Source organism: Nycticebus coucang, chromosome 17 (assembly GCF_027406575.1).
Source record: "Nycticebus coucang isolate mNycCou1 chromosome 17, mNycCou1.pri, whole genome shotgun sequence".
Taxonomy (NCBI): Eukaryota; Metazoa; Chordata; class Mammalia; order Primates; family Lorisidae; genus Nycticebus; species Nycticebus coucang.
This window is the reverse complement of record NC_069796.1, coordinates 89,092,101-89,103,728: the sequence shown is the minus strand read 5'-3', so window position 1 is coordinate 89,103,728 and position 11,628 is coordinate 89,092,101. Positions and strand designations below refer to the sequence as shown.

The following is an 11,628-nucleotide window of genomic DNA, read 5'->3' as shown; positions in this document are numbered from 1 at the left end:
GCCCCATATGCCGAGGGTGGCGGGTTCAAACCCAGCGCCGGCCAAACTGCAACAGAAAAATAGCTGGGCGTTGTGGCGGGCGCCTGTAGTCCCAGCTACTCGGGAGGCTGAGGCAAGAGAATCGCGTAAGCCCGAGAGTTAGAGGTTGCTGTGAGCCGTGTGACAACATGGCACTCTACCCGAGGGCGGTACAGTGAGACTCTGTCTCTAAAAAAAAAAAACAAAAAAACAAAAAAACATTTACATAGATATGGAATTAGTTCTACCCATGTGTAATATGCATTCTTACTTTTCCCTCAAAAATTTTTGGGGAGAGGTGTGCATTATACACTGCAAACTCTGGGTAACATTCAAAAAAGATGACTCGGCGCCTGTGCCCCATATGCCGGAGGTGGCGGGTTCAAACCCAGCCCTAACCAAAACTGCAAAAAAAAAAAAAAAGGATGACTCGGGGTAGGGCAAGTTGCAACGTCCTCAACACCTGGCATTAAACGTCCACCTTCTGCTTCCAGACCACAGCCCTCCGCACCCCGTTCCCAGTAGGCACCATGGCCTGGGCAGGGAACCAGACGCTCATTTCCCACTTCGTGCTCCTGGGGCTCTTCGCCCACTCGCCGCCGCACCTGCTCGTCTTCTGCAGCCTCATGGTCATGTTCGTGGCGGCGCTTGGCGGCAACGGGCTGCTGGTGCTGCTCATCAGCCTGGACGCGCGCCTGCGCAGCCCCATGTACTTCTTCCTCGGCTGGCTGTCGCTCACCGACTTCCTGCTCGCCTGCACCGTGGCGCCGCGCATGGCCGCCGACGTCCTTCGCGGCGGGGGCGCCATATCCTTCACCGGCTGCGGGCTCCAGATCCTCTTCTTCCTGACGCTGCTGGGGGACGAGTGCTTCCTGCTGGCCTTCATGGCCTACGACCGCTACGTGGCCGTCAGCGACCCCTTGCGGTACTCGGTGGTCATGAGCCGCCGCGTTTGCTGGCTCATGGTTGCAGGGTCCTGGCTCTTCGGCCTGGTGGACGGGCTGATCCAGGCTATCTTCACCCTCCTCTTCCCCTACTGCGGCCCGCAGGAGATCGACCACTTCTTCTGTGAGGTCCCCGCCGTGCTCAAGTTGGCCTGCGCAGACACATCGCTCTACGAAACCATGATTTACGTGTGCTGTGTGCTAATGCTGCTGCTGCCCTTTGCTGCCATCTCCGCCTCCTACCTGCGCATCCTGGCCGCCGTGCTGCGCATGCGTTCGGCACAGGGTCGACAGAAGGCCTTTGCCACCTGCTCCTCGCATATGGTGGTGGTCTCGCTCTTTTACGGCGCTGCCATGGTCACCTACATGCGGCCCCAGGCCTACCACTCTGCCCAGCAGGACAAGGTGGTCTCGGCCTTCTACACCATGGTCACCCCCATGCTCAACCCTCTCATCTACAGTCTGAGGAACAAGGAAGTGGCGGGAGCTCTGAGGAAGCTCCTGAGCAGGTGTCCCTGTGGCAGAGGATGGGGCTAGGCCTGAGCCAGTGCCTGAAGATATATATGGGCTCTGCAGTCTGGGAACCCGGATCAGTCAACTCTAGTTTGGAGGAGAAACAAATGAGCCCTACTGAAAATAATAAAAGCTCTCTAGTCACATTGACACCTCAGTTTAATTCATCATGTCCATGCAGAGTGTAGGCTACGCAGAAGGGAGGCTGGGCCTACAGGGTTGCGAGGAGCCTTCATCACACAGCTGTAGGGACAGTCGTGGGTGAAAGCTCTCTCTGGGAATTGCCCATGTGTGGGGAGAGCCATCTTGCTCAGGGCCATCCCCTTTTCTTGCAGGGAAGATGGAGACCCTTGAATCCCAGGACTAATCCATGAAGTGTATAAAGGCCTAGCTGCCTTGCCTCAGTTTGACCCTGAGGGCCATCCTAGCTTCCAGAACTCTCCTTAGGCTCATCTGAGACATCATAAGCAGCTTCTCCCTGTGTCTAATTTTGATTCAGCTTCCCCATCCCCACCAAAGGTTTCAATCATAAGAGCACTTTGCAAAAACCTCCTGCAAAGAAAGCATGTCTAAAAAAAAAAGAAAGGAAGAAGAAAGACTGTCTTGATCTGCTTCCAGAAAACTTAACCTGGGACACAGAGAAATTCAGGAATGATGCTAAATTGGAGCTTGCTACATATGGCCACCTGTGTGAATTCAATTTTTGATATTAGCACACCACACAAAGAGCTCCATTGGTTTGTCAGGGACAGATCAGAAATGGCACCATGGGAGACATCTACAAAAGGCCCAAGACAAGATTGCAAATGTAGATGCAGGTCCAGAGAGGAGGTGTCAGTGAGAGGCTGTTGGGTGTAGACATACACTCCTCAACTAAAGCTTTGATGTTGAGAAGGAGATTAGGCAAAAGTTGGCTATACATCTCTCTCACCTTTTTCCTTCATGAGCTGAGAGATGTATAGCCAACTTTTACCTCTCTTTGGAAGTGCTCTAAACTTTATCTTCGTTTTTTCTAGATAAAATCTCTCTTTGTTATACTGAAAAAAAAAGTTGGCTATAGGCCAGGGGAGCAACCATGGATGGGCCTCCCAGGGGGGTTCCTGGCAGAGCAAAGGAGAAGAGGGGAAAGTGTGCAGGACAGGATGCTGAACAACAGAGGAAAGCCTCACACTATGTGCCTAACCTCTTCATGATGTCCCTGCAATGGAATCTCCAACCTCCACCTCTGTGAGGACTCCAAAGGCAGCTCTGGGAAACTTACTTTTAGAGTTCAGAGAGCTTTGTGTTCTGAAAGCTTTGTGGCATTGTGAGGTTTATCTGTCTTTCTTCTGAACTTTGGCCAGGATGGGAAGTACTTAAAGGAGAAGAGAGCTGATCAGAAAGGTGGTCTTGCAGTTGAAGGAGTGTTGTGCTTGAGCTCTTGTGTAGCCCTCCCTCCCTGTAGCTCAGCTGTGGAGCAGGGGAGCCGGTGGTTTCTTTAACAGAGGAAGAAACATATGGGAGGAGTTAGGTGGGATCCAGCAAAAACCTTTCCACTACTCCTGACTTTTCTATATTTCCACTCGAGGAAGCTAAAAAACAAAATAACAAGATGGACCAAGATAAAACTTTGATAGGATTATTCATTCTTAGCAAAATCTGAAGTATGAGGATAATCTGATAATTTTCTCCTATAGGTTGTAACTGGGTTATAGCTTTCTGTAACTTGGTTATAGCTTTCATGTGAGAGCCCTAAATTAGTTTCATAGAAGGGGGAAAGGGAGGGGAGGGAGGGGGGATGTGGGTAGAGGGAGAGGGACCGGTGGGATTACACCTGCAGTGCATCTTACAAGGATATATGTGAAACTTAGTAAGTGTAGAATGTAAGTGTCTTAGCCCAATAACTGAAAAACGCTAGGAAGGCTATGTCAACCAGTGTGATGAAATTGTGTCAAATGGTTTATGAAGCTAGTGTGTGATGCCCCATGATCATATCAATGTACACAGCTATGATTTAATAAAAATTTTTTTTTCTCCTATAGGAAGGTCTGACAATTAAGTTTGTGAACTTGCCACCATGTGCTAACATTGGCAGCTCTGTTAAAAAAACCAACTCAGTTAGGCTTCATAACCTTGGTCTATCAGTGTCTCATAGCTGTGTTTGTGTCACACCGTATGGTGATGTCTTGCTGAGTAGTGTTCATTATTGATGTTTCACGTTTTTGTCTGCAATCATGAGAATGTGGGAGGTTGAGTTAGAGCAACAACAACAACAAAAATCCCCCCTTAAATTTCTTGCTAAACCTATCAAGAGTGGAAGTGAAATCAGGGACACGTTAGTTCAAGTTTATAGGGATAATGCCATGAAGAAAATGGCAATGTACTAACCCGGTGAGAATAGCTCACCTCACTGCATCTGCAGTCCCAAAGCTGCAGATGCAAACAGCTATACACTGTTGGTGGTATTATAAACTAGCACTGCCTTTTTGGAAAGAAGTATGGAGAATCCTCAAAGAGCTAAAAGCAGACCATCCATTTGATCCTGAAACCTCATTACTAGGTTGCTTTCCTAGTAGTTATTTTCCAGAAGAAAAAAGCATCATTTTATCATAAGGACATTTGCACATGGATGTTTTAAAGCAGCTGAATTCACAATCATAAAGATGAGGAAACAACCCAAGTGCCCATCAACCCATGAATAGATTAATAAACTGTGGCATATATATACTAGGGGATGCTATTCAGACATAAAAAGATAGAGACTTTACATCTTTTGTATTTACTTGGATGGAGTTGAAGAATATTCTCCTTAGTAAAGTATCTTAAGAATGAAAAAGCAAGCACCCCATGTTCTCAGTACTAATTGAAACTAGCAGACAAATAACCATAGCCCTGCATAAGAGAAAAACAGAATTAAATTCAAAAAGAGGGGAAGGAACAAGAGTGAAGGGGAATGGGGACTAGGTAAACCTAACAGGTGCAATGTAGGGGTACACGACACATCTCCTGGGTGAAGAACTCAACTACAACTGGGACGCCACCTAATAAATGCACACAATGTAATCTAATTGTATGTACCCTTGTATTAATCTGAAATTTAAAAAAAGACAAGAAAAAGAAAATGGCAGGTGTCACTGATGAAGAGAGGCTAGAACAGCCAGTAATGAGCAGAACTGATTAAAACATTGCAAAACTTCATTGGAATGTGCATCACAATTGTTAGTTGACTGTGAGAAGCATAGCCAACCAAGTAAACATTGATAGAGAAATAGGAAAATCTTGACTAAAAGTCTTGGCCAACAACTCATGGCTCTTACATCATGACAATGCATCAGCTTACACAGCCCTGTCTGTGAGGAAGTTTTTAGCCAGCAAACAAATAACTGTATTGGAACACCCCCCCTAGTCACCTGAACTCGACCCCAATCACTTTTTTTTCTTTACCTGAAGATAAAGGAAATATTGAAAGGAAGACATTTTGATGACATTCGGGACATTAAGTGTAAAATGACAACAACTTTGATGGCCATCCCAGAAAAAGAGTTCCCAAATTGCTTTGAAGGGTGGACTAGGTGCTGGCTTTGGTGCACAGCTTCCCAGGAGGAGTTCTTTGAGGGTGACCATGGTGATATTCAGCAATGAGGTATGCAGCATGGTTTCTAGGCCCAGTTCATGAACTTAATTGTCAGACCTCATATTTGACGGAGGCAAATTTTATGGGTATGACCTTCATATCAAGCTTATATACATTACAATTGTCCTCCCTGATTAAGGGGGACACATTCCAAGACCCTCACTGGATGCCTGAAACTGCAGAGAGTATTGACCCTGATATCAATACTATATTCTTCCTATACTTACATACTTAATGATAAATGTTCACCTTTTCACTTAAAGGAGGCACTTTATGGCTTTTCTTTGGTAGATTTGAATTGCCAGCATCAGTACTTTTGCACTTTAGGGTCATTATTTATTATTTTTTTAGAGACAGAGTTTCACTTTGTTGCCCTTGGTAGAGTGCTGTGGTGTCACAACTCACAGCAACCTCCGGCTCTTGGGCTTAGGCGATTCTCTTGCCTCAGCCTCCCAAGTAGCTAGGACCACAGGCGCTTGCCACAGTGCCCAGCTATGTTTTTATTGCAATTTGGCAGGGGCTGGGTTTGAATCTGCCACCCTCAGTATATGGGGCCAGCGCCCCACCCACTAAGCCATAGGCGCCGCCCACTTTATGTCATTATTATAAGAGTTACTTGAACACAAGTACTGTGGTACTGTGACAATTGATCTGATAACTGAGACAGCATTCTGGTGACTAGCAGGGAGGGAGCAGAAACAGTGTGGTGCCTTGATGCCCTGGACAAAAGACTGACGAACGCACACAGTTTAAAATTTAAGACTTTTCCATTCAATATTTTTAGACTGTGGCTGACTGCGGGTAACTGAAGCAGCAGAAAGCCAAACGGTGATTAAGGGAGGCTACTTGCATCTTCTTAGCTGTTTTTTAGAGCATTAGTGGGTGTGTTTATGAAGCTAGGATTATGAGGTACAGGAAGATGTAACGTGGAGGGGACATAAGCTACAGGATCCCTAAGTGTGTGTACAGTAGGCTCCCAAGGGGCTTGGAGAGGGCTGCAATTCAGGCTGGTCAGCACAACATAGTGCCAGGTTCACCCTGCACTTGAAAATCCAAGAGATTTTTGCTTAAGAAACTATCCAAATGGGCCTGTCTGTGCTGGTGTCTCTCTCATCACTCAACACCGCATTTGGAATGACCCTCTCCTAGTTAATTAGAAAGTGGCCCCCTTAGAAAGAGACTCTGCAGTCACATCCTAGAGAGAAGACTGATACACAAGAGTGGTGCTTCTGCAAGACCATGACAATTAAGGTTTGTGTTTTGCATAGAAAACCACATTTAATTGTGAATATATTTAGATATTTCTCAGCCCTGTGTCAAAAGGGTTCTTTCCATTGTGGCTTCAATGATGTGGAGGGAGCATTGGGGGAAGCTGAGTTCCTTCTGTTTGCATCTCTCACTGTCCTGAATGTCTCGGGGCCACAGCCAACCTACACAGAGAGGAATCCAGGGAGATACTCAGGGGACGTTTGGCCCTGGTACAGAGGGAAGAGGACAAACGCCCAGATCTGGAGTGGGGTGAAGTGTATGAGGATTTTTTAAAAGACAAGGACATCTGACTTTAGGTCAGGATGGTACAACATGCTCATACATCACAATCCTCTCCCCTCAAAACATATGGAAACAATGGCTAATATATAAACAGAGAAAGCCAGGAAGACGCGGGTTTCAAATATAAGACCAGAAAAATGGTGGGATAGAGACAGCAGAGAATGTCAAACAATGAGCATGGCGGGAACCCTGCTCTCTGGGCTTGTGGAGGCCTGGGGCTGGCCATGTCCAGATTGGGCAAAGGTTTGGTTCCTGCAGGGCAGATGGAACCAAAGGTTCCATGAAAGATAGGGTAGGAGGCGGTAGGAGGCTGAGTGAGGCTTCACACCTGAACCCTAAAAAGAAACTAAACAGCTGCTGCCAAGTGCCACTGGAGCCCACCTGCCAGGCCTGGGTAGGTGTGACTAGTCACTTGGCTCTGCCCTGGTGCCAGTGCCATGTGGGCAGCAAATCAATTCTCACTTTTAATCTTCCTTCAGGATGTGGCACCTAAAAGGCTGGAAAGAAGGAGCCACAAACCACTGAGCTGAGCATCGGGGTGGGCACACATTTTTGTAGGAGAACATGTGTGAAAGAGACAAAAATTGATGACAATACAACGAAAAATTCAGGGTGGCACCTGAGGCTCAAAGGAGTAGGGCGCTGGCCCCATATACCAGAGGTGGTGGGTTCAAACCTGGCCCTGGCCAAAAACTGCAAAAAAAAAAAAAAAAAAAAAAAAAAAAATTCAAATCTATCCTTCAAAAGGAGCCTAAAAACATGAAATAATCTAAAACATAAGCCAAATCAACACTCAGAAGTAGAGTTCATTCAAGATGAAATTAATTTTGTAGAAAAGTGGGACAAAGAATTAAGGACACAACTCCCTTCACCATAGTTTCAAAGAAAATGAAATACCTAGGAATATACCTAATGAAGGAGGTGAAGGACCTCTATAAAGAAAATCATAAAATCCTCAGAAAGGAAATAGCAGAGGACATTAACAAATGGAAGAACATACCATGCTCATGGATGGGAAGAATCAACATTGTTAAAATGTCTATACTTCCCAAAGCAATTTACCTATTCAATGCCATTCCTATCAAAATACCAACATCATACTTTCAAGATTTGGAAAAAATGATTCTGCATTTTGTATGGAACCAGAAAAAAACCCGTATAGCTAAAGCAGTTCTTAGTAATAAAAATAAAGCTGGGGGCATCAGCATACCAGATTTTAGTCTGTACTACAAAGCCATAGTGCTCAAGACAGCATGGTACTGGCACAAAAATAGAGACATAGACACTTGGAATCGAATTGAAAACCAAGAAATGAAACTAACATCTTACAACCACCTAATCTTCGATAAATCAAACAAGAACATACCTTGAGGGAAAGACTCCCTATTCAATAAATGGTGTTGGGAGAACTGGATGTCTACATGTAAAAGACTGAAACTGGACCCACACCTTTCCCCACTCACAAAAATTGATTCAAGATGGATAAAGGACTTAAACTTAAGGCATGAAACAATAAAAATCCTCAAAGAAAGCATAGGAAAAACACTGGAAGATATTGGCCTGGGGGAAGACTTCATGAAGAAGACTGCCATGGCAATTGCAACAACAACAAAAATAAACAAATGGGACTTCATTAAACTGAAAAGCTTCTGTACAGCTAAGGAGACAATAACCAAAGCAAAGAGACAACCTACACAATGGGAAAGGATATTTGCATATTTTCAATCAGACAAAAGCTTGATAACTAGGATCTATAGAGAACTCAAATTAATCCACATGAAAAAAGCCAACAATCCCTTATATCAATGGGCAAGAGACATGAATAGAACCTTCTCTAAAGATGACAGACGAATGGCTAACAAACACATGAAAAAATGTTCATCTCTATATATTAGAGAAATGCAAATCAAAACAACCCTGAGATATCATCTAACCCCAGTGAGAATGGCCCACATCACAAAATCTCAAAACTGCAGATGCTGGCGTGGATGTGGAGAGAAGGGAACACTTTTACACTGCTGGTGGGACTGCAAACTAGTACAACCTTTCTGGAAGGAAGTATGGAGAAACCTCAAAGCACTCAAGCTAGACCTCCCATTTGATCCTGCAATCCCATTACTGGGCATCTACCCAGAAGGAAAGAAATCCTTTTATCATAAGGACACTTGTACTAGACTGTTTATTGCAGCTCAATTTACAATCGCCAAAATGTGGAAACAGCCTAAATGCCCACCAACCCGGGAATGGATTAACAAACTGTGGTATATGTATACCATGGAATACTATTCAGCCATTAAAAAAATGGAGACTTTACATCCTTCGTATTAACCTGGATGGAAGTGGAAGACATTATTCTTAGTAAAGCATCACAAGAATGGAGAAGCATGAATCCTATGTACTCAATTTTGATATGAGAACAATTAATGACAATTAAGGTTATGGGGGGGAAGCAGAAAGAGGGATGGAGGGAGGGGGGTGGGGCCTTGGTGTGTGTCACACTTTATGGGAGCAAGACATGATTGCAAGAGGGCCTTTACCTAACAATTACAATCAGTGTAACCTGGCTTATTGTACCCTCAATGAATCCCCAACAATAAAAAAAAAGTGAAAATAAAAAAAGAAAGTCTATCTCCTAATAAAATAGAATACAATGCCGTGAAGCTAAACTAATCAGAAATGAGCCACGAATGATGACTATGAAAAGGAAACAGTGAAAATATTTGAGGTAGAATTGGTGTATTAAATTAAAAAAATGCAGAAGTTAGGATAAACTCTAGGTTGGAGCCAGTTAATTGAAAGTTGGCACCAAACACTTAGAATTAGGCATAAGGAAGCACAGATTAGAAAAGTATGAAGAGATGATGAAGAAGCCTGAAATGTAGCCCCAGAGGCTTTATTAGAATGCTACACATTCCAGCAGGAGGGATGTAGGGAGTGTTGGAGAAGGGAAAGAGAAAGGGAACTGCCTGAAAACCATGGAAAGACCCAAGTTCCCAGAATGAAAATGCTCCTTGAATTCCAAGTAGCATAATAAAAATAAAGCCATACTCAGATACACTGGAGTGAGACTGCAGACATCAAAGGAAAAAAAACGCACTTTAAAACTTCCAGAAAAAGGCGGGGAGGAGACAAGATGGCTGACTGAAGCCAGCTTTCCACAGAAGCTCCTGTCCAGTAGGAGAGTGAAAGGACAAAAATTCAGCAAGTAACCTGGTGGATTTGAGCTGCACTAAGAGAGAAGGTTGAAGAATGCACATCAACCCCACTGAGGTGAGCTGCAACCACAAGGATGCAAACAAAAGGTACAAAATCCATCACTAAGCGGACGGGAATCCCCTCCCCCATGAGAATGGCTCAGAGTGCCCCACAAACAATCGGGCAGAGTTCAAAGGTCCTCCCACTACACTCCATGGGAGAGACCCTCTAAAAACTGGACCTACCTCCCCTACTAGGGTGCCATGGCGTCCTCCTGCCAGGCATAAAACTGTATATAGTCTCTACCTGGAATTATGAGCTCCCAGCACTCCCCTTTACTCACACTGAGGTCTGGAGGCCAGTCCCAGTTGGCGGAGAGGGGATCGCACCGGAGTGGCAGTTCCCTGAGGCACAGTGCGACAGCCGTCTTTTGGTGACAATACGGCCAGGCATAAAACTGTGTAAAGCCGTGTGTGTTCTCTGCCCGCAACACCAGGCTCCCAGTGCTCCCCGCACTCCCCTCTACTCTTGCTCCAAGGTCTGGAGGCCTGTCCCCTAGGGGTCCAGACTCTTGGGCGATTGCTCAAGGGGTGTAGACAGTGCTGGGCTGCAGCTGGTCGGTGCAGACTCTGGGGTACAGGAGTGGAGAGAGGACGGTTGACTGGAAGGGAGCTACACCGGAGCAGCGGTTGCCTGAACCATAAAACAGCAGCCCTCTTTTGCTAGCAATACGGCTTACTACCGAATATTCTGAAGTCACACCCCTTGTCTCCCTGGGCAACCAGAGACTCTGAGTATAGGATTTGCCTGAGGCTACTCCAACTTGCAAACCGGGGAAACTCCCAGGGCGGGGCTGACCCAGAGGTCCGCTTTACTAAACCTAAGACGCACCTGGCCCTCAGGGGATCGTCAGCCTATGGACAATACAAGAGCAAAAACAAGCTGATTTGGAACTCAATTCAGCTTCTCTTCTGCAGGGGAACCACAGAGTTGTTCTGTTCTGTTCTTTCAGTAACATTAATCAGGGGCAAGACTGGACCTGAGTGAAAACCCCCCAACCTTCATCAAGCGCCTGAGGTTGTCAGACCTCACCTCCTCCTGCTAGAGAGAGGCAGAGCGCATCGGCCTGGCAGACTTCCTTGTGATTCAGGCAGGTGCAAACTCCTGGAGTACCGATTCACTACAGGCAACTGGGTCAGCCAACTGCAGGGCTATCAGTGACTGGGTGTGACAGCGGTGCAAGGTGGGGAAGGAGGCATCAACCTTCCCAGACTGATATATTGGCTGGGTGGCTTCTCCTGACTCCATGCAGCACTGGAGCAAGCCACACCAGAGTAGTCACCAGACCCCTGTGATCCAGTTCCCAGAGACCTCTTAAACTCTCTCACCCGAGACAGGTGCAGACTGAGACAATTGATTTGGACTTTTTGAACTGAACCAATCACCTGAGGACAAATCAGGTGGTGCCCTGGTGCACGGTGGTAGGAAGGTTTGATTTTTCTTTTCCAATTGTTTGCTGGTGGGGGGGTGGGGTGACTTAATTGCTGATATTTCTCCACAGCTCAGACTTCAATCCGGAGTATCTGTTTCACTAGGGTGGAACAGAAACCAGCTGAAAACAAGACAGAACCACTTAGCCCCACCACACCAGACAGGGCCCGAGTTTCTCAGGCCACAACACTGTACAGGCCCTCAACAAAGTCACAGAGGGAAAAATCAGAGGGAGTAAAACAACCACGGGGTGGAATAAGCGGAAAAACTCTGGTAACATGAATAACCAGAATAGATCACCCC

At 45.8% G+C, this 11,628-nt stretch overlaps 1 protein-coding gene across 1 annotated transcript; it reads left to right on the top strand.

Annotated features, from left to right (window-relative positions):
- Positions 1–548: 548 nt before the first annotated feature.
- LOC128568591 (olfactory receptor 56-like) lies at positions 549–1,499 on the top strand. Its single transcript, XM_053566231.1, has one exon. The coding sequence runs from the start codon at positions 549–551 to the stop codon at positions 1,497–1,499; it is 951 nt and encodes a 316-aa protein (XP_053422206.1).
- Positions 1,500–11,628: the final 10,129 nt, after the last annotated feature.

Excerpts from the sequence above, each read along its gene's own strand:
- LOC128568591 (XM_053566231.1), top strand. The coding sequence starts at position 549 with ATGGCCTGGGCAGGGAACCAGACGCTCATTTCCCACTTCGTGCTCCTG.